This window comes from Gekko japonicus, unplaced genomic scaffold, assembly GCF_001447785.1.
Source record: "Gekko japonicus isolate JY-2015 unplaced genomic scaffold, Gekko_japonicus_V1.1 scaffold392, whole genome shotgun sequence".
NCBI lineage: Eukaryota > Metazoa > Chordata > Lepidosauria > Squamata > Gekkonidae > Gekko > Gekko japonicus.
Window position 1 is genome coordinate 18,050 of NW_015174853.1, and position 23,136 is coordinate 41,185.

At 41.6% G+C, this 23,136-nt stretch overlaps 1 protein-coding gene across 1 annotated transcript in view; it reads left to right on the forward strand.

Moving 5' to 3' along the window:
* Nucleotides 1-529: 529 nt before the first annotated feature.
* LOC107121621 (RAC-gamma serine/threonine-protein kinase-like) overlaps nt 530-23,136 on the forward strand; it is a 45,066-nt gene continuing 22,459 nt past the window's right edge. The window contains exons 1-3 of the mRNA XM_015424572.1: nt 530-664; nt 13,410-13,624; nt 19,392-19,479. Of these exons, the coding sequence (XP_015280058.1) occupies nt 530-664; nt 13,410-13,624; nt 19,392-19,479 (438 nt within the window). The remainder of the gene's footprint in view (nt 665-13,409; nt 13,625-19,391; nt 19,480-23,136) is intronic.

Consider the following 23,136-nt stretch of genomic DNA (forward strand, 5'->3'; position numbering starts at 1 on the left):
CCAAATCACAAATGCCAAGGAATTTTAGTTTTATTTCAATGGACAATTTAATCAGACTGTCAACTTTGTGGGCTTGGCCCACCCTAACCAGCAGCTGGCTTTACATCTTCCTTTCTCCTGCCCCTTTTACCTTTTAGCAAATGAGCGTGCTTATTTGGTTCTACTGACAACACTGAGGGCTTAAGAAGCCTATAGGTCACTGCTTGCATTGCTTTCTCTTTTGCATGTTAGACATGAGTAGGAAGAGTTTTCTCTGGACAGCCTCTCATTCATCTGTTTCTGTGATTATTATTGAATCTTTTCCCCCCAAGGTGAATTTAGATCTGTTTATCTTAACTATGGTTCTTAATGGGGATGTTTTCCATACAAATCGTATGATTTTCAGGCATCATGTGGCTACATAAATATCAATTACAGAACTACATTAAATGACAACAAAAGTGCAATAATAAATACCACAAAAGTCTTTAAAAAGCAGTACTTGTTCTTTTTTAGAAATGTTAAAAGACCAATTTTGTGTATTTGTAAAATGCAGTTAGAGAATCTAATGTTGGATAAAGATGGACACATAAAAATTACAGATTTTGGACTTTGCAAAGAAGGGATCACAGATGCAGCTACTATGAAAACATTCTGTGGAACACCAGAGTATTTGGCTCCTGAGGTATGTCTGGATTTTACTGTGTACTTTGTAGATAATCATCTTTCATTTTATTACAGGGCGCTATGTGAACATTAAAAATATTTTACATATTGAAACTATATTGCTACTGTGGCCAACACTTTTAGGGATTTTCATTTATGGTTTAACATTAGCACATGCTTATAAATAATTTTACATTTTGCATTTCAATAGTTCTTGTAGGAGAATAATTATTTTATGAAGGTTAATTATTGAACACATTTGTAAGTAAAGCTTGAGTTTCTAAAGAGAACAACATACCTTCATTTATTTTTCACATACAACTCTCTAGATATGACATCAAAAGGAAAAACCACAAATGTGATGATTGAAAATAGAAGGGTGAGAACCTTAGGTCCAAGAAAAGTCTCTGATGGAAATTCAAGGACTACTCTTGATTCATCCATACATTAAGACTGCTCTAGGGAATATTTCACAGTACTTTCCTGCTATTTTTTGCCAATTTTTTATTATTATTTATATAAAATACATCTTCATCAACTAAAGAGTAAGGTTACCTCCCAGAGTAAGGGACATTTTGAACATAGGACTTCCCCCTTCAGTCTGTCACTTCTTCCTAGTATGAGTAGGATGGCCAACTAGCCAGTTTTTCACTCACATGGCTACACTTTCCCCGTCTGGTGAGTTGGCAGGTGAGGCTTTGTCATATAATGGGGAGAATAGGGAACTGTTTTTTAAATCATTTAGTGCCTTTATGGCAAAAGGAATTTGCTGTGCTGTTCATTTAAGCATTAGGCTTGCAGCCAGTTTTAACTTTCAAGTTCAGTTAAAAAAGAAAGGTTTTTGTTTTCTACCCTGATTTTTCTGTGCTTGAAAAGCACTAAATATTGAGGCTTTTGTTGTCTTTTCTGTTTCCTTTTCCTTTCTGTTATTTTCCCAGTCAGAGGAAGATGTGAACCTTAGTTGTACACCTTAGCATTTTCTTTTGACTGTGCCCCTAGACCTCTTTGCTGCACCCTTAGCTTTATCCCTGAGCATATGTGGTCATCCCCTGACCCCACTGAACTTCCCCTTTGACCCCATGGATACTGTATCTGTGTGAGGAGGCCCTGGGCTGTCCTGGGCTTCATTCTGCACCTAGGTGGGGCCCACCTCTTGTCTGATTTATGCCTTCTCCAAGAGTTGACAACCTTAAATATGTTAAATATATTATCTCTTAAATATGAGGGAAGCTGGGGAGGAGTGTGTGAGGCCATAGCTCACTTCTGATTATTCCCTGAATACAATCTGGGGGAGAATATTATCTTTAACAGGCTCATAGCTTCTACTCTGGTAACATCAAAGTCAGTGGAGAGTGCTAAGAGTGTAGAAGTCTGAAGTACTTCCATTATCTACAGACCATTGCTTCTGACTTTTGGGTATGTGAATTATTTTTCTTATAGGCCTATACATTCTGTGAATACAAAAATAGTGCAGTTGGCACAATATGCCCCCCCCCCCCCGTAGTGGTGGAATAGTATGCAGCAGATGTTACTGTTCTACTTCCACTCTTGTCCTCTTAAGGGCTCATTGTTTCTCTCACCTGTAATTAGGATTGAATCTAGCCACAGAAAACTTTACCCTAACTTTATTGATAGGAAGACTAGTAGATATTTGAGTCTTAAGTGGAACAATACAGTTTTACTGGAAAACTGTTCTTATCCTGATTTTCTCACTATACATGGATATTAAGATAGTTTTTCCTGACCTTTAATCCTCCTTTTTTGTTGGCTTCAGTTCCAGTTGGATGTATTTTACATGGCCAATGTTGATTCCTTCACTAACCTAATTGTATACAGTGGTGGATTTACAATATAGGAAAGGCATAGCATCCTATTTATTTATTCGATTTCTGCCTCATCTTGCTTCCGAATGCAGCTTCCATTGTTCTCTTCTCCTCTGTTCTTTCCTCACAACCATTCTGTGAGGTAAGTTAGGTTAAGAGTGTGTGTCTGGTCCAAGGTCACTTAACAAACTTCAGTGGCAGAGGAGATTCAAACCTGGGTCTCACAGATCTTAGACTGACAGAAACCATTACATGCCACTCAGACTCTATTGGCAAAGCTGACTTTTATGCCATGGAAGAAAAAACAAACAAAATGGAAAGTAAACTGACCATTTTAACTATATCTGATAACTGCTCTTAGATGTAGATTAATCCAGTGGTTTGGGAGTGCTTGATGCTGCTGAATTTCTGTAGAACTTCCTCATGGTCTCTGTGCATCATACCCTTGGGACTCCAGGCACCTGCGCTGACCCCAAGCGCTGACTTCAAAGCTCCTAGAGGATCTTTTGCGCCCCCTCCCTGTGCATGCCCAGGAGCCCCATTCTCTTTCCACTACAAACGAACTCTTTCCTCTCCTTCTTCCATGGTCTATGTGGGGATTCTTTATACGGTGTTCCTGTTGCGGGAGCAAGCTTGCTCCAACAGATGGCCACTCCCTGTGTTTGCTGTGTCTAGGTGAGGCCCATAGGATGAACACTTGCCCCCACTGTGCTAAATTTTCAAGGCAAACCAGAAAAACAGCCGCTTGATTGCAAGCCGTGCTCTTGGAGTCGGCCCTGGCCCCACCCAAAATGGCCATTAAGTCCACATCGACCAAGGGATCGACCGATCAGCCTCTGACCCCAGCCCATCACTCTACCCCATCAAAGCCATTGACATTGACCCTACCCGACACCAGGACATCATTGTCGAAGAGTCTGGGCTCAGCCATGACATTGGACACTCCTGTGAAGAAACACAAAAAGGAGAAGGTCCATGGGTCACACAAGGGCAAAGAGACACGCCCTGGTCTACAACTTCAGGCTGTGAGCCCTGCGCAGGACCAAATGCATCACCTTATAGAGGCAGAGACAGCGCCGAGAGCACCGGACCTGATCTCCATCCAGTCAGCACCGACTCAACAACAGATGGATCGGGTGAACTCCCTGGTAGTGAAACTACACCATAGTGCGTAGCAACCTCTCAGCTTATCGGAGTCTGTGGTCAACAAAATTGATCTTACTCAACGGAGTTACTGCCATTCTTCCTTGTCGGGATTGATGAGCAGAAACAGCTCTCCACTGCTGGCACCTGCCTGCCCCCATTGCCATCGATCCAGGACTGTGCATGATGACATGTACTGCAGCACTCCGGATCGAGAGATGGGTGCCATACATGATCCCCAACAATGGCATATGCAGTCCACACTGCCATGGGATCAGAGGCAACTCCAATTTTATGGCGCATACCCTCCACCTTTCCCATGGCTCCAGATGTGAGGACCACCAGATTGGGACCACTGTTCCACACTTTCATATTGCTCCAGGTCACCAATGTGGTCAGCGCCCCAAAATACGGTTGATATTCCAATACTGGCACCTCGACACCGACAGAAGTCCATACTGAAACTGACGGGACAAACCTCATTGATAGCGATGGGACCATTGATGTCTACTGCCAATAAGAACAAAACTCCCGTGACCCCTGGTACAGCTCAAATCTGATATTTCCGAATCTGATCACAGCGTTCGGGGAGGGGACTCGGACGACGATGATTCGGTCCATCATACCCCAGAGTCGGAACCATCACCTCCTACTAATACTGCCAATGACTTACCCGTCTCTCCATTTGAGGATTTGAAGTCATATGGTGACCTTGTCAAAAGAATGGCACACTCCTTAGGTCTCTACATTGTCCAGTCACATCCAGATGAGACTGATACAGTCTTCGATATTGTCCAGCTCGACACATCGATGGCTGTGGCACTCCCCATGACCACAATTATGCTCCAAGCTGCGAAACAGCCATGGGACAAGCCAGCATCTACACCCATCTCCTTGAGACGACTGGACCACATGTATAAGGTCCAAGAACCGGGAGCAGAATTCCTTTTCTCACATCCCAAGCCTAACTCTCTGGTGGTAAATTCCTCCTCTAGAAGTAAGCATACACATTCCGCCCCTTCCAACAAAGAAGGGAAGAAACTGGATGCATTTGGCAGACATTTCTACTCCATGGCAACTTTAGGAATCAAGAATGCCAATTACTTGGCTTGCATGAGCCACTACCAATACTCCTTATGGGAGCAGATGTCCGAGACCATTGCCGGCTTCCCGGCTGACAAGAAGACCACAGCCAGGAAGATACAAAAAGAGGGCATGTTGCTCGCCAAGCAACAGCTTAACTCCACTAAACATGTGCTGGAAATGTTTGCTAAGACTCTCACCTCTGCTGTGACACTCAGATGACATTCCTGGCTCAGGTCCACAGCATTGAACCCAGACACCAGAAGACCTACCCTTTGATGGTGCCAGTCTCTTCCATGCCACGACCGACACAGTTCTTCACGGCATGGATAAAAGCATGAAGACCTCAAGGAACCTGAGCATCACTACTTCCACTAGGTCGTATAACTCCAACTCTTAGTCCAGATCCTGGACACGTAGATCATCCAACAGACCATCACCAGATCAGTCCTGAAGACTGAGGCATCAACAGCTGAGTAGAAGAGTGCCTTACAATTCCAAACCCAAATTCCAGACCTCACAGCAACCTACTAGGTCCAAGACTCCATGGACCCCTAAGCAGAGCCTTTGACTCAGCCACTATCAGCACCTACACCCCGCCTCCTGCTTCCCACTCCACCAACATCCATCTCCTCCAACACCTTATGGCTTGGAGACACATAACAACGGATACCTAGGTGCTGTCTATTATCTTCCGGGGGTATGCAATAGAATTCACTCATCTTCCTCCCCCTATGGGGGTCATCATCACCCCTCCGTCACCAACCCTAATAGACAAAGTATAATCCCTCCTTCTCAAGAGGGCCATAGAGCCAGTCCCTCCAGAATCCCAGGGATATGGTTTGTACTCCCAGTACTGAAGAAGGACTGGGCTTCGACCGATTATGGACCTGCACTCGCTCAACAAGTTTATCAGTTACCACAAATTTTGCATGACTATCCATGCCCAGATACTTCCATTGCTGCAGGAAGGGGTTTGGATGGCCACAGTTGACCTCCAAGACACATGTTTTCACATCAACATCAGAGTGGACCACAGGAAATACCTCTGCTTTGCAGTAGGACAGGCAGACTACCAGTATATTGCCCTCCCATTTGGAATCTCTACAGGCCCGAGGGTCTTTAGGAAATGATGGTGGTCGTGGCAGCTTACCTGAGACTGCGTGGTATCGTCATGTTCCTGTATGTCAAAGATTGGCTGCTGATAGCAAACTCGGAAAAAGGCTCCTGAAAAACATTCCCTCCTTCAGGAGTTAGGCCTCAAAGTGAACCTCAAAAAATCCAACCTTTCCCCATCCAGACGGTTCCAGTTCATAGGAGCTATTATAGACTCCATGGCATGCAGGGCCTCCCTCCCTCCTGCAGAGAGCAAAGACCCTGACAGCACTGGTCGACTAAGTCACGTCAGCGGGTACAGCAACAGCCTTCTCCATCCAATGCCTACTGGGCCTGATGGCAGCCACCACCATAGTAATACCATTTGCAAGGCTCTGAATGAGACCCCTACAGCTATGGTTCCTGCAACATTTCAAGCTGGTCAGACAACCCCAATCCACACATCTGCTGATACCTCAGTATGTCAGCTTGTCTCTCTCCTAGAGGGGGCATGAACCCAACCTCCTAGAAGTTTCAACACCCTGCCCCTATGGAGACTCTTACCACAGATGCCTCCCTGTGGGGCTGGGGAGCTCACCTCAGGGGAATGTCAGTGGGTTCAGTCTGGTCTGACTCCTGCTGCTGGCAACATATAAACTTCCTGGGACTCATGGCCATCTGGCTTGCCCTCCTCTCGTTCCTACTGATCATGCAGGGAACAGTCATGTCTGTTCTCACAGACAATACTAACAAAAGGAAGGGAATAAAGTTTTTTACAAAAACCGGAATTGTTTAGGACAATTTTACAATGTAACAATAAATTTTATGGTATACATACAGTTTGTAGTATTATTCTTTACTTCATGTTTCCATGCCAGGTACAAAAATTCTAAAGACAGAAATCACATTATTCATTTTAAAGCTCACATGTATGTTTAAAGCATGCCCTTAAACATTATTTTTAAATAATAATAATACTCCTTTAAATCTTACCTATAACTGGCTGAGAGCAGCTCTCACAAGATTAACAACATTTTATTCGGATAGCAAATCATAAATATACAACTCTAAATGGGTTCCTTATATTTTTCTATTCAAGTCACATGATGTTAGAATTTTTGAGAAAAGTTTTTTTCGGTTTGGATGTGATTTTTATTTTCAAGTTAAAGGGGTAGCCATGGGGAGTTCGTTTGCACCCAGTGTTGCTAATTTATTTATGGGGATGTTTGAGGAACAATGGATCGCGGCTGGGAATGTTAATCCTCTCTTTAAGAATCTTATTGTTTACAAGCGTTATATTGATGATTGTTTTCTTATTTTGGATGATATTAATGCAGTTGAACCTTTTTTCCAATGGATAAATACCATACATACATCCATTAAGTTTACTCATGAAGCCAGCCTCTCTGAGATCAATTATTTGGACACCACAGTCTTTATACATAATGACAAATTGGCAGTTCGTCCGTTCCACAAAAAGACTGATAAAAATTCTATTTTACACTTTGAGTCACACCATGTTAAACATTTAAAGTGCAATTTACCATACAGCCAATTTCTCAGGATTAAGCGCAATTCTACCCTGGAGGAAGACTTTAAGAAAGAAGCAGGTAGACTGACTGAACAGTTCCATAGGAGAGGATATCCTGATTGGGTTATCAGAAATGCCCACTTTAGAGCAGAACGCCGGGATCGAAAAGATCTGTTTAATAATAAGAATGAACATCCTCATGACGATAGACTCAATTGGGCATTAGACTTCACTAGTAAGGCATTTGACATTAAGACCATCATTATGAGACACTGGCATATTCTCAGTGACATCAGGGCATGTCATTTACCTTTAAAAATAGGTTTTAGGAGAACACAAAGTATAAGGGACAGGTTGGTTAGGGCAGATGCCTTTAAGGTTCAGGAAACTAATAGAAACCCGATCGGACATCACAGCTGCGGTAGATGTGCGGCGTGTGCTTTAATGATTGAAACTGACACGTTGGATTTTCCTGACATTAACCTTAAAGAATCCATTCATCATTTTTCAACTTGTGCGACAAAATCGGTCGTCTACCTATTAATATGTATATGTAACTTAAGGTATGTCGGGCAAACATCAAGGGCATTAAGGACCCGCATTTTGGAACATAAATCCAAAATTAAGCACAAGCACCCCACTGCTCCAATGGTGCAGCATTTTGAGAAAACCAATCATGGTCCGAATGATTTCAAATGCCTTGTATTAGAAGTAGTGAAAAGTAAACCATTCATGAGTATGGATATGAAAAAGTTATTGCTGCAAAGGGAGGCATTCTGGATATTTAAACTCCAGTCAGAGCACCCCAGGGGTTTAAATGCTGAGTTAGACTTATCATGTTTTCTAGGAGATTAAAAGATACACTTAGGTCGGTTGTGAGTCCGTCTTTGTGATCCTTTTGGTGATTCTTTAATAATAATAGGCATATTTGTATGGTTAAAATGAACTTAATTAACAGTTGAAAAATGTTTAAGCACTTTTGGCTTGTTGGTAAGGTGGCTTCTTGGGATCTAACATCATGTGACTTGAATAGAAAAATATAAGGAACCCATTTAGAGTTGTATATTTAAGATTTGCTATCCGAATAAAATGTTGTTAATCTTGTGAGAGCTGCTCTCAGCCAGTTATAGGTAAGATTTAAAGGAGTATTATTATTATTTAAAAATAATGTTTAAGGGCATGCTTTAAACATACATGTGAGCTTTAAAATGAATAATGTGATTTCTGTCTTTAGAATTTTTGTACCTTGCATGGAAACATGAAGTAAAGAATAATACTACAAACTGTATGTATACCATAAAATTTATTGTTACATTGTAAAATTGTCCTAAACAATTCCGGTTTTTGTAAAAAACTTTATTCCCTTCCTTTTGTTAGGATGGTTGAAAAAGACGTTCAGTCGAAACGTTCTATCTTTAAACATCCTTGGCATCGTTTTGGGCTTCTGTCTTCGGATGAAGTTCACCTATTAAAATCAAGTAGAAACCAGCATGACTTACTAATGTGTTTTCAATAAGTATGAACATGTACAGTAATTCTTTCATGTATTGTTGACTTTACAAAATTACTGGGTCCATTTGTGATATTTTCTCACAGACAATACAACAGCGATAAGTTACATAAGATGGCAGGGCGGGACTGTGTCCAAGAGACTCTGCCTCCTAGCGATTGACCTGTGGTCATGGTGCATTCAGCAAGGAATCTTCCTGATAGCCTCACATCTCCCAGGGGAGCAGAATATGCAAGTGGATCACCTGAGCTGGGGCAGTGCTGAGCTACATGAGTCGGAATTGAACTGTACTCACCTGAGCCTGCCCCTCATCTTCAACTACCATCTCATGCTGGTGGGTAAGGGCATGAGTCATGATTCTGTGCAAATCTACCTAGCGGCTATTTCAGCCTATCACAAGCATAAGAATGGGTCCTGTGTTTGCCCACCCGGACACTGAATGCTTCTTAAAGGGCCTAATCTGTCTGTACCCCCCAGTAAAGGAACCCATTCCTGTGTGGGACTTACCTCTTGTCCTGCATAGCTTGACCCATTGTCCCTTTGAGCCAATGGCCACAGGCAACCTCCAGCTATTGTCATGGAAGACAGCCTTCTTGGTGGCCATTACCTCCGCCAAGCACGAGGATGAACTACAAGCACTCAGGTGTGATCCGCCTTACCTGCGCTTTCATGCAGAGGGGGTATTGTTACTCCCAGATATCGAGTTTCTACCTAAGGTCATCTCAGACTTCCACCTTCAGACAGAAATCTCTCTTCCTACCTTCTTCCCCGATCCACAGTCCAAGATGGAGAGGCGCCTCCACCTACTTGATGTTCAGAAAGCTCTCCCATTGTATCGACAGGACGAAAGCCTTGCAAAGGGATACTTGCCTTTTTGTCTCATACTCAGAACACGTGAAGGGACTCGGAGTCTCAGCCCAAAGACTGTCTAAGTGGATCGTGGAGACAATTAAATTATGCTACCTCCTGGCCAAGCGTCCACCTTCAGGTCCAGTGAGAGCACATTCCACGAGGGCACTGGCCACATCTACAGCATTCCCCAGAGGCACTCCCCTGCAGGAGATCTGCAGAGCTGCAACCTGGGCGACACCTACCACGTTCTTCAGACACTGTGCCCTAGATGTCCGAGCCGTGCTGCTGTGGGAAGAGCTGTTCTCCAATCAATGTGCGACTGAGTAGCTGCCATCGCCCACTACCAGGTAGGTCAGAGCTTGCTACTCTCCCAAGGGTGTGATGCACAGAGACTACGAAGAAGATAAACAGGTTGCTTACCTGTAACTGATGATCTTTGAGTGGTCATCTGTGCATTCACACCACCCACCCGGCCTTCCCCTCTGCTGGCAGCCTACAATCTTGTGTGGGTTGGACGGCGGTCAGAAGGAACTGGCGGGATTTCTGTGCCCTGCCCTGGGCATGTGCAGTGGAGTTCCTGGGCATGCGCAGGGAGGGGGCGCAAAAGATCCTCTAGGAGCTTTGAATTCACTGCTCGGGGTTGGCACTAGTGCCTGGAGTCCCAAGGGTATGAATGAACAGATGACCACTTGAAGATAATCAGTTACAGGTAATCAACCTGTTTTTATACAGGTATAGACGCGATCACTCTCAGGAGACTTCTGGGAGTCCAGCCTAAGAGCAGTATAGAAGTGTACATGTGTGTATGTATAAACAAAAAGAGTGTGCAGTATTGTCTGTATTAGAAGCCATTACTTTGAAGAACCTAGTATCTTGTACTCATTCAAGTTACACTGTTCCTTACAATTCTCTAATCTCCATCTTTTAGGCCTTGGTTAAAAATAAAATTCTGTATTTTAAATAATTCCTTTTAAATTTGAAAGAGTTTTCTATATTTTTATTCATTGAGAATCATAGCAAACTATTATTCTGCTAATTATTTGAATGTTGGCACTTCTGTTAACAGTACTTGCTCAGTCCTCCAATTGTAAAACAGTTTGAAAATCAAATGTACCTCACATGCAAGACCCAACAAAATTAAAAGTGTTAAGTACATTTTTGGCAGTTCACTTTTATTATGCCCAGTCCTCAAATGTATGAGCAGATAATCATCTGAATGTTAGTTATTTTTCACATGCTTATGTGATCACACAAAAAGTACATGCTAAAAAGAAGCAGATGGTGACAGATGGGGAAGGTTGAATAAGGTGGTTTTGGAAACCTAGAAAAATGCACTTCTGTAATAGTGTAAAAATAAAAATTTATTTGATTGCCAAGTTAGAGCTAACAAAACAAGATCTGGGGATGAAACCTTCAGTGTAGATGAATATTTATTTTACAATAGTCACTTGTATGTGAAAAATAATGTAATCCTAATAAAGTGCTTGCTTTATGGAGAAAATTACACAATGTCTTACAGTGTTTAATATATTTACATACTACATAATAAATGGACTGCAATTCTGTGCATATTTTCTTGAGTTACTTCTCAGTAAACATGTACAGAATCAGGCTGTAATAAAATTCAGTTAAAATAAATAATTCTCCTTTAGAAAATGTGTAATTTTATATTTCATTTTCTTTGTTGACACAAAGGTTTTGTGGAAATTTGTAGCTAGGGATATTGGTTTTATTCCTCACAAAACATGGAATACCTTGGAAGATGCCTGAAATAAAATCTACATACTTTATATTGGTATATGTCCAAAAGTTTACATCTTCTCTGAGTAAATTCATTCAAGGTTTTTAAAGCAGCCCCACCTCCCAAAATAATGGTTTGCTTCAGTTTAGTACATCAGTTTATTACGCTACATATGCAAGCCCAGATCAGGCATCACTAGAGAGACATTCTGACTTTCTATCATGGAACAGGGAAACCCTTGCTGAGACAAAACAGCAAAACTGGAATGTTCATTGGCAGAGCCTGAATGCAGGAGTAGAGCTTTGCTGCTCTTCAGGTTGTATTTGGGGTTTTTTTGTTTTTAAATTGCACTGAATGAGTGCTTGGTCAGCCAAAGATGTATATATAAAAATTAGAGCTGCAAAACTGGTTAGTATAATTGATCAGTTGAGTAAAACCTTTTGATCAATAAAAAGTATGCTTACAAAACTGAGCAACAATTTTAAGTTAATTATTTTTAATATAAGTAGTTTATTATGACACATTTCTCCTTCCCTTCATACAAAAGGGAATGTGTCTCTACTAAGATGCTGCCATGTTGTGACCCATACATGAAACATATGATAACAAGGAAAGCATGCCTTTTTATTAATCCCTTTTGTTTTATTCATGCAGAAAAGTATGAAGATTTAATGTATTAACATTGCAAGAGTAAACAAAGTTATATCCTTGTAAGTCCATTGAAGTCAAAGGACTTAAAAGGGTGTAACTTGGTTTAGGATTGCATTGTAAATCTCATATGATTGATCAACAAGGTTTTGTTTACTGAGGTTGCAGAAATAATTAAAATTAATGTTTAATTTCTTGTAAAATGGTGATGGTTTTGGGTATGGAGAATTCTGTTACTCCTCCCTAACAGAATCACAGAAACTAACATTTGTCTTTGACACTAATGTAACCTCTTACCCAGGGCTATTTTTGGGCAGGAACGCACAGGAACGGAGTTCCGGCTGGCTCCCGAGTTGGCCATGCCCAGCAGGAACATTAGCATAATAGGCCACACCCAACAGCAGAAACTCATTAGGATTGGCTACATTACGGGTGTGTGGCCTAACATGCAAAGGAGTTCCTGCTACAAAAAAACCCCTTGGGTTTTGACAACAAACAAGGTAAACAGAATAAGAAGCAAAAGGTGGGTGTGGCTGAATGACCACACTTCTGGCAACGTGGAGGTGTGGTCTAATATGCTAATGAGCTGCTCTGTTAGGGGTGTGGCCTAATCTGCTAATGTGTTTCTGCTGTTGGGTGTGGCCTATTATGCTAATGAGTTCCTGCTGGGCTTTTTCTACATAAAAAGCTCTGCTCTTACCACACATCAGCCACTGTAACAATGAATGCATTATTTAAAGGAAGTATTATAGCTTCCTTTTAAAAAAAAGGTACTGGGGTATTTGAACACTGCATTCTGGTTAGCACAGATATTGGGCTCAATTCAGCATCTGTGGAAGAAACAGTATCCCAGTGAACTTGATATCAGTTTCTTTTTCTGCCTGCAGTCAGTGTACATTGGTGCTTGTGCAGATGAAGGCAGGGGTAATGCAGAGAATATGTGCATGCTTTCCTATTTTCTAGTCCAGACTACTCTTCATACACCATACAAATTATTTGGGGTCATTATCATAAGTACCTTGCATGATGCAGAGACTGAACACTATATGAGGATGAGAGGCATGGGCAGATCTCCTGTTCCTTCCAAGGCCTCTTGCACTGTATACTTGTGTGCTTGTCATGGAAAAGAGTTAAGAAAACTAGGGTTTCATTGATTCTAGTAGGAGTCTTTTTTTCACATGTGCGTTGTGCCTACACAGCCAAATCAAATCCTTTCTTTTGTGCTCAGTGAGAAAATAAACAATAAGCTTCATAAAACTTAGAGATACATATTAAAGTTATTTATAAAGGAATGAGGACATCCATAACAAATGTTAGTAATTTTTGTTACTGTTTTAGGTTTTGGAAGATAATGATTATGGTCGTGCAGTGGACTGGTGGGGTCTTGGAGTTGTCATGTATGAAATGATGTGTGGCAGATTGCCATTCTACAACCAGGATCATGAAAAGCTTTTTGAATTAATTCTAATGGAGGATATAAAATTTCCTCGAACTCTCTCATCTGATGCAAAATCATTGCTTTCAGGTCTCCTAATAAAAGATCCAAATAAACGGTAAGTTTGAAAGCACAACAAATAAAATTTTAATCTTAAAGGGTCTGAAAGTTACAAACAGTTTAAAAAGTCTATTTACATTCAGGCAATTAATTAATTAAGCACATGTGGCAATTAGTTCCCTACCAAAATGCACACATTTTTCTGTATGTTTCCTACCGTTTCAATTAGTGCAAAAATAGTTTGTAAGGATTTAGACAAGGATTGTGTTGATTGCACTCTGTGGAAACTATTTCTTGGTTTTCAATTGATATGAAACTATTATAAAAAATTCCAGACATTCTCTCCTAAAACATTTCTTTTTGTAAAATATCTTTGCATAGTTAACAGAGTGGTTTCCAGTAAAAACAATTCAAACAATAATGCAAGCAATGCAACAATAAATAAATACCAGCAATTAAAACATCAGTAAAACAGTTAATAATTCAGACACTGTTGCATTGCAGTGCCCACCGCAATAAAATCAATAAACAAGAATAGAAAAGGCAAGAAAAAACCCACTTAAAAATGTTTTCCCTGGCTCAGCAAATATCATAGATTTCCAAAAAACCTCCCCAAGCCTCAGTAAATCAACATAAAAATCTTTGGCCATAATGAAACCAAATTTCAGTCATTAAAACACATTTGGGAATGGGTGAGGTGATAAGCTATTAGCATATTGAGGGCAGGATGTGCTAAACAGTCCACAGTTACCAACATTTGGGCAACTCCACTCTGGCTTTGCCTTTACACAAACTCTCTGTTCCAAGAAATTTCAAGCAGTGTCTCCCTTCCTTAGTGTGCTACACAGACAGGTAATGGTTTGGTTGCTGCTGTTTAGCACCAACTGGGTTCTTGCCTGAACCATTCTGGCTCACTGACTTCTCAAGGTGGGGGTGGGCCTCTGAATATTAGCTTAACATGATCCCTGGCTGCTAGAGACTTAAGAGAGAATAACTATATAGTTAAAACTGTCAGTAAAGAATGGGTAATTGCAACTAGCTATTGCTTCTCAAGATAGAGCTACAGCTGGTACATGGAATAAGTTGACTGAAGGTGCATCATGCCACAGAGCAAATTTACACTTCTGTGCAAAGCTCTAATGGTACCTCCAAGTTATTTTAGGGGAAAATGATACCTCCAAGTTATTTTAGGGGAATAATGGTACCTCCAAGTTATTTTAGGGGAATGCACCTTAATTCAGAACAGACTGGTCTTTAAACCAATCTGTATTACTAAATATGAGCACCTCAGTCTTACCATTGCCAAGCATCAGTTTGTTAGACCTCATCCAGCTTATTAATTATTCCACATGTTCATTTGCGGATATCTGTTGTCTTGCTTGACTGTTCGGAAAGGAGAAAAAGAGTTGTGTGCCATTTAGACACACCACTCCAAATATTTAGAACATCTTGATCAAGTGGTCTGGAAATACACCTTAGTCAGTGTTGTTGAAAAAATCTAGGAGAATCAGTAGGGTCACACACACCCTGTTTCTCTCCGAGAAGTGCCATAGCTGCCCTGACAGATTAAGTTTGGAAACTGGATTGCAGTGGTTCTAGATAATCTGTTTTACCCAAGGAAACCTGAAGTTGCATAACCAGCACTCAGATATGTTGCCTAGGAAGGGACTATTTGCCAGCAGCCAATAGTTCAAGTTATTTGAGTCCAAGAGCAGTTTCTTTAGTAGGAATTCATAGAATCACAGATTTGGAAGGGACCTCCAGGGTTATCTAGTCCAATCCCCTTTAGAAGGCAGGAAATTCACAAATACCTCCCCCTCCACATCCACAGTGACTGCTGTTCCATGCCCAGAAGGGGACAAAAAACCTCCAGGATCTCTGGCCAAACCCGCCTGGAGAAAAATTGCTTCCTGACCCTAAAGTGGCAATCAGCATTTCCCTGGGTGTGTAAGAAAGGGCCACAAGAACTAAGCACTGATGCAACCCTTCCTGTCCTCCCTCTCATGATCTGCTTAAGTTCACAGAATCAGCATTGCTGTCAGATGGCCATCTAGCCTCTGTTTGAAAACCTCCAAAGAAGAAGAGCCCGCCACCTCCTGAGGAAGCCTGTTCCACTGAGGAACCGTTCTGTCAGGAAGTTCTTCCAAATGCTTAGGCGAAAACTCTTCTGATTTAATTTCAACCTGTTGGCTCTGCCCTGACCATCTGGGGCAACAGAAAATAACTCTGTTCCATCCTCTATATGACAACCCTTCAAGTACTTGAAGATGGTTATCATATCACCTCTCAGTCGTCTCCTCTCCAGGCTAAACATACCCAGCTCCTTCAACCTTTCCTCATAGGACAGTCTCCAGACCCCTCACCATCTTCGTTGCTCTCCTCTGGACACATTCTAGCATGTGGTGCCCAAAACTGAACACAATACTCTAGGTTAAATCTAACCGGAGCAGAGTAAAGTGTACCATCACTTTGTGTGATCTGGACACTGTACTTGGTTGATGCAGCCCAAAATTGCATTTGCCTTTTTAGCAACTGCATCACACTGCTGACTCATGTTCAGCGTATGGTCTACTAAGACCCCTAGATCCTTTTCGCACATACTACTGCCAAGACAAGTCTCCCCCAACCTATAATCATGCATTTGATTTTTCCTACCTAAATGCAGAACTTTATGCCCATGGAAATTCATTTTATTTGTTTTAGCCCAGTTTTCCAGCCTGTCAAGATCATCCTGTATCCTGACTCTGTCTTCTACCATCTTTACTACCCCTCCCAATTTTGTATCATCTGCAAATTTAATAAGCATTCCCTCTATCTCTTCATCCAAATAATTGATAAAGATGTTGAAGAAAACAGGTCCCAGGGCAGATCCCTGAGGCACTCCACTTATCACTCCTCTCCAAGAAGATAAGGAACCATTCACAAGCCCTCTTTGGGTGCGATCTGTCAACCAGTTACAGATCCACTTAACAGTCATAGGATCCAAACCACATTTTTCCAATTTGCCAACAAGAATATTATGTGGAACCTTATCAAAAGCCTTACTGAAATCAAGATATACTATGTCTACAGTATTCCTTTGATCTAGCAAGGTACTAACTTTCTCAAAAAAAGTGATAAGGTTAGTTTGACATGACTTGTCCTTGAGAAACCCATGCTGGCTCTTAGTAATTACAGCTGTCCTTTCTAAATGCTCAAGGAGTGTCTGTTTGATTATTTGTTCTAAAACTTTCCCAGGTATAGATGTCAAGCTGACTGGTTGGTAGTTACCCGGATCCTCCTTTTTCCCCTTCTTGAAGATGGGGACAACATTTGCTCGCCTCCAATCTTCTTGCACCTCACCTGTTCTCCAAGAATTCTCAAAAATAATGGTCAGAGGCTCAGAAATTACATCCATGAGTTCTTTTAGTACCCTTGAATGTAGTTTATCTGGCCCGAAGGACTTAGTTTCATTTAAAGAAACTAGGTGTTTATATATTACCCCAATGTCAATCCTATATACTACGTTTATGTCGATCGTAGGCTGCAACTCCCCTCATCATGTGTTCTGTTTTTGCCATATTGAGCACCGTTTCCTTTGCAAGAGAAGACTGAGGAAAAGTATGAATTGAGCAGTTTTGCCCTCTCTACGTTCCTCTTGAAAAGAAGTGTTTACCACTGCTTGGACCCAAACAGACAGTCTTCTCTAGTTTGGTATAATAAACCACAAGGAGCAAGGGATGAGCACTGATTTGATAAGACATAGTCATCCAAGCTACTTGTCTGCATCCTCAGGTTTCAGTAACCAAAATTAATCTGGACAATTTTAATTAGGCTGGGCTTTGATAACATTCTGCAGCCAATACATAGCAGTAGTGGGGTCCAGTTATTAAATGACTTCTGTAAGTGATTTATCTGTGAAAGACATAGCAAGCAAGTTGTAGTTAATTATTACTTTCCTTCCATTGCTGCTACTGATCTCAGTGGCAGCAGATGAAGGTGGGGGGAGCTTCTGGTGGCCTCCCCACAGCTCACAGGTGTTCTGTCTCATTGATTCCATCTTCCTTTCCACTTCCCCTACATCCCCACAGTCAGAATCTCAGCTTGTTCCATTAGATATTTTTCTTGGATTTTCCATTTATTTATTTAAAGCTTTTCTGTCCTGTATCTCTCTCTCTCAAAGGGGGGGGGGGAGAGAAGTGGCTAAACGGGCTAAAAGTTGAAATAATAGGCTTCTGTAGAAAAAGACCATCCAAAAATGCAAAATGTTACATTAGTCCCAAACTTCTCTTTATTTATTCATTATGTTAATCCCAGGGTTGCTTTCAAAGAGCTGTACAACAATTAAAATTCATCACAAAGATAGGAGTACAAAATATTAGGGTATTTATTTGGGAACATTGTCCAGCCTTGGCAGCTAATGACATGTTGGCAGTTCAGGCTCTTGCCTTCAGAACAAGGAGGCAGAAAGAGATGCAGCTAGATTTAGATGCCCCCTGCCCATCCCTCCCAGATATTATTATCCCGATTAATGCAATTATATTCGCAAGATGTTCTATAAAAAGGTAAAGGTTCCCTTGTTCGAAAGCCAGTCGAATCCGACTCTAGGGTTGTGGTGCTCATCTCCGTTTCAAAGCCGAAGAGCCAGCGCTGTCCGAAGATGTTTCCGTGGTCATGTGGCCGGCATGACTAAACACCAAGGCGCACGGAAAACTCCTAAGATGTTCTATACCTGTGACCTAATATGAGCATGTCATCTATGTCTGTGTAAGATAGTGTAATTCTGCCAAAGGGAAGGAGAATGCAGGAGTGTGAATGTGGAAGAAGGGCAATTGGAAATCATACTTTTTTGAAGGGAAGGTAAAGATACTTAAAATACAAATAAAAATGATATTAGTCCTTTAGGTGTTATACTTTAGCATCTGTGTTCCAGTTGGTATCTTTGTGAAAGGAGAAGGGCTCTGGCAGATAGAATCATATTTGCAGCACTTCATTTCACTTAATATTCTTACTGCAAGGAAGTATAAATCACTCACAGTTTTGTTGCTTTCTTTCTCATGCCAAATACATACTTAGCCTCTCAGGAAAACACAGAGCATTATAAATAATTTTAAAATTTACTAAATGAGAGCTAGTCTCTGACCTTCCAGAGAACTTGTTAATACAGAGGAAGCTTCAAAGGTATAGTTGGACAGTACATGAAAAAAAAAACTTGCTGTAGCTGATTTGTAGTAAGTAAGTAAGCTGTTTGTGGTAAGTTCCTGTATGGCACAACTCCAGTATCTCCTGTGAGGTGTCATCCCATGACGGAAGAAAGGCAAGTTATATATGTAATGTATAAATACTTGAGCTCAAAACTATGATTTGGATGCTGCCATGAAGTTATTTTAAAGAAAGGGATGTGATTTTTTTGTGTATTCCCCCCTCTTGCTGGAGACCTCATGCTCTCTCCTCATGCTGTTTCTGGTTGTCCCCCTTCCCCCATGAGCAGCATTTGGGGGATTATTTTAGGCTGCAGTAGTAGGGGGAAGGCAAGGAATTCCTGTTCTGCTGATAGAAATCCCTTCTGTTAGTAAAGATCTACCCCGAAATCGAAGCAGACGTTGCGTGATAGTGGTAGTGAAGTGTGTACATTGGATATGTGTTTTTGTAATTTTAAAAACAAAATGATAGGTCTTCAGTTTGAAGCATGCAAATGAAATAATCAAATAACTTAATTGCCAAATGCCACACCGTGCACATAGAACAGTTTCAGTTTTTTAGTATTTGATGAATAGTTTATCTTAATATTTTGTTTTTTCATATTTTCTAACGAGACTTATATAATGTACACATTTCCTCAATAGACTTGGTGGAGGACCAGATGATGCTAAAGAAATCATGCGGCACAGTTTCTTTGTTGGAGTAAACTGGCAAGATGTATATGATAAAAAGGTAGGTTTCTGTCGGAGGGCAACAAATGGGTATCAGTTGTGATCTTTTTAGAAACAAAACCAAACCCCCTTTCTTCCTAAAACATAGCAGTAGTTTTACAGTTCTGCTAACTGACAAAAACACAGGATGTGATCCAGGCTGAATTAAGCACTTTTAGGTCACAGTTTCAATGGTTTAGAACAGGGGTGGCCAAACTGTGGCACATATTGTGCAGCTTCCAGCAGGGCGGCTGGGGAAGTGAAGGGGAGGCATGCCTCCCTGATCGGTCTTCCCTTTCCCAGCCAATGGTCCCCTCCCTAGATAGGCTTGAGGTGGCAGAGAAAGAATACAACTTTAAATTATTTTCATCTTTCTTTCTCTCTATTCTTCCCTTTCTCCCCTTCCCTCCCCCATCTATTTGCTTTCTTTGTTTCTGTTTTTCTCTCTTTCTCCCCCCTCTCTTAGACAGATAAATATCATTAGAAAACAAATATCATTGGACAAATTAGCAAACAAATTAGCAAACAAATATCACTGTTTTTACCCCTTTTGTTTTTATTTTTGGCAGTCTCATTTAATGTTAATAAAAAGCAAATCTGCATATTTTTCAATAAATATTTGTTCATGTCTTGTGGCTCTCAAACATCTGACATTTATTCTATGTGGCTCTTACATTAAGCAAATTTGGCCATCCCTGGTTTAGAATATGCTTTAAGCTTTCATGTTGATCTCAGTAAGACTTAGAAGTGTAATTTTGATTGGATCATATACATTATTTTTCAACAACTATAATTTAACATGAGATTTCTTCTTTTCAAATAGACTGCTGTCCTGATGCATATGTCCAAGGGCCAAAGCGGACAAGATGCTGTGAGTTCTGTGATCAGAGTGCCCAGCTATTTTTTTTTAAATGCAGTTACGAGGCTCAGGTGCTTGATTCTAATTGGGTCCATGGTGGAGTGATATGGGGCTTGCAAGCTCCCATTTCTGAACCTCATGGAATCAGGAAGATTCAGCCACCCCAGGTTTCCTGTCTCAACACTCCCAACATGATTCTTCTTCCTTCACTCCTCACTTTTCTTCAGAGTATCGCCACCACCATCAAACCAGTTCTAAAGGTTTTGGCCTGGCCAGGGGGTATGCTCAGGCTCCTTTCTATTTTGGTCTCTTAAAGACCATAACATGTCTTCTTGGATCTCTCTCCTCTCTCTTTCCTTTTTTGCTCCGTGTAAACATGAACCAAATGGGGCTTAATGTGGTTCACAGAGGTCAGATTGACAGCATTTACAATGAAAAGAAGTTGATGAAGTAAATTAAAAGTGCACACTGCATAGATAAACACAACAGATTGAGCAAAGGTAAAAGAAATAGGAATAAGTGCTCTGTTGCTGGCATATACCTATCTCCTAAGATTGTAACAGGAGTAATTAATTGGACTCATTTAGTACCTTGGTTCCAATATTCAGAAATCATCCCTTGTTTTATCAGGTCCATGTGCTCATAGATGCTGTCCTAAAATACTAAGGTGGACTCCTTCGTCCTCTTGACTGTGTGTAAAATGACAACTTCTTCAACAAGCTCAGGATTTTAATTTTCTTCCTTTCTCTCCCCCGCCCCGCCCCCAATCAGACTCTTACTGTCTGCTGGAAGTTCTGCTCTCATTCTGGCCTTCTGAGGCTCTAGGACTTAGGTGTGATTCAGGGCTTCCCATTGTCCTCCTCTTGCCAATGTCATCTGCATTTTCATTGTACTCAATGGTTCTGCAACAGAGAGGAGATTCCTACCCACTTGCTTCATTTTTCAACTTTCCTCCTGCCGAACTTGGACAGCTACCCCCATATTATACAAAGAGCATAAATTTTAGCACTAATCCTGGGGTGGGAGGTATTTTACCATGCATGTCACTTGGCGAATGGGTATTAAGCCTTCTCTCTTGCACCATTTGCCTGACCTGAAATGCCCTATGGGAGCCACTGTTTGCCTTGTTGGGGTATCTGCACCCCAAGGCTTAACCCCCCACCAGTAGGCCATGGTCCCACTCAGAATTGGGCTCATGTGTACCTGATAACTGCATTTTTAGAAGCTGATGCTAACAGTTCCAGTCATGAATATTTCAGCATCTCATCTGTTTTGGCTCTATCTGTTTAGGGAACTGCACTTACACATGTCTGCGGAATGTAAGGTTCTCAAGCCTGATCCACCACCATCATTCACAATTAGGGGTGGGGGAGTGGATTTTCATTTCTTTTTCCTGCTTCTTCTTTTTTTTTTAAAGGTTAAAATGCTAAATTTGCACATATATACATACCATTTCTTTCAGTCTGTCGGTGCTTTATGCCCCTTAATATTTTGAATTAAGTTTTGATTGTTTTCTAATACACTGAACTATAAGAACTAATTATTTTTCATATGCTTAGTATTACCATTTTTATTTCTTAAGCATATTCTAATGTTAAAATCCTATTTTTTATCTTTTGAAATGAAGGAACAAGAAACATTACACAACATGCATTTTTACAAAGTACCTTTTAAACTCATAGCTCTTTTGTAATTGTAGTATATCTGGTGCTACGCTTGCATGATAGTTAAAAAGAAATTCTATAAGGACATTTCTTGTAATTTAGTTTACTGTTTGAGTTAAAGCCAAGTACATTTCTATGAAATTGATTCCAGTTTATTGCAGTCACAACTGCAATTTATCCTTCCAGGCAAATGTCCTTTCTCCAGGGGCCCTATACTAGTTTGGACCATACTACCCTAAGCCCTCTCCATTCTTCCCATCCCACTAGTTCAGGAAATATGTGGGGCCTTCTTGTGATCACCAAAATAGAGAGGCCTTTCTCTGGTGGTCCAGGAGTGGGGCAGTCCTTGACTCCTTACTCCTGGGAAAGCACCTCCCCCTTCCGTAGGCAGGGCCGGCAAACTTTGGTCCCAGAGGGGAGGGGCTTATCCTCTGATCCCCAGTCATACCGGCCCTGCCTTCTGAGCAGGATGTTCTGGCTGTGCTCTGAAGAGCACGAAGATCCCAGAAGACACCGGAAGGTCAGAAGAAGAAGCGGAGACCTAAAGGGCAATGGGAGAAGGTACTTACCTTCCAGCCCTAAAACATATTCGAGAGCTGCAGGCCTCAAATTACAATGGATCCAGTGCCAGCAGTCCTGGGAGGCCCCCAGGCAGTCGTGGCGCTGAGAGGAACGCCTCGGACCCCGCTGGGAAGGTGGCGGTAAACTGCTCTCCCCCCCATCTAGCCGTGGCGGTGTGCAGCGGTTCTGGGAACAGACGCTCAGTGAAGAGCTTGGGGAGAGCAGAGGCAAGAGAGGCGGCCGAGGGTGGTGCAGAATCTCTGTCGCCTTCCCTTTCGGCATTGGAATGGAGCCCCCTCCTTGTTCCAGATGGTGGCAAGGAGGGACGTGTCTCCTGCACAGTCTACCCGGTCGGCTGAACCATGGTAGGACTGTATCCATTGAGAACTGGCAAGGTGTGGAGGGGGAGAGAGAAAGAGGATTACCTCCCCTCCTCCAGTTTTCTTTTCCCCGCCCATTACTCCTTTCCTCTGGATCTGGATGGGAGGTTCTTTAAAAGGACGAATTGCTTCTGGTCCATGGGTCAGGTCTCTAGCAGAGACACATTTTACAATCCTTATTGCTGGGCCTTCGGGAAAGGGAGCAAAAATAGATA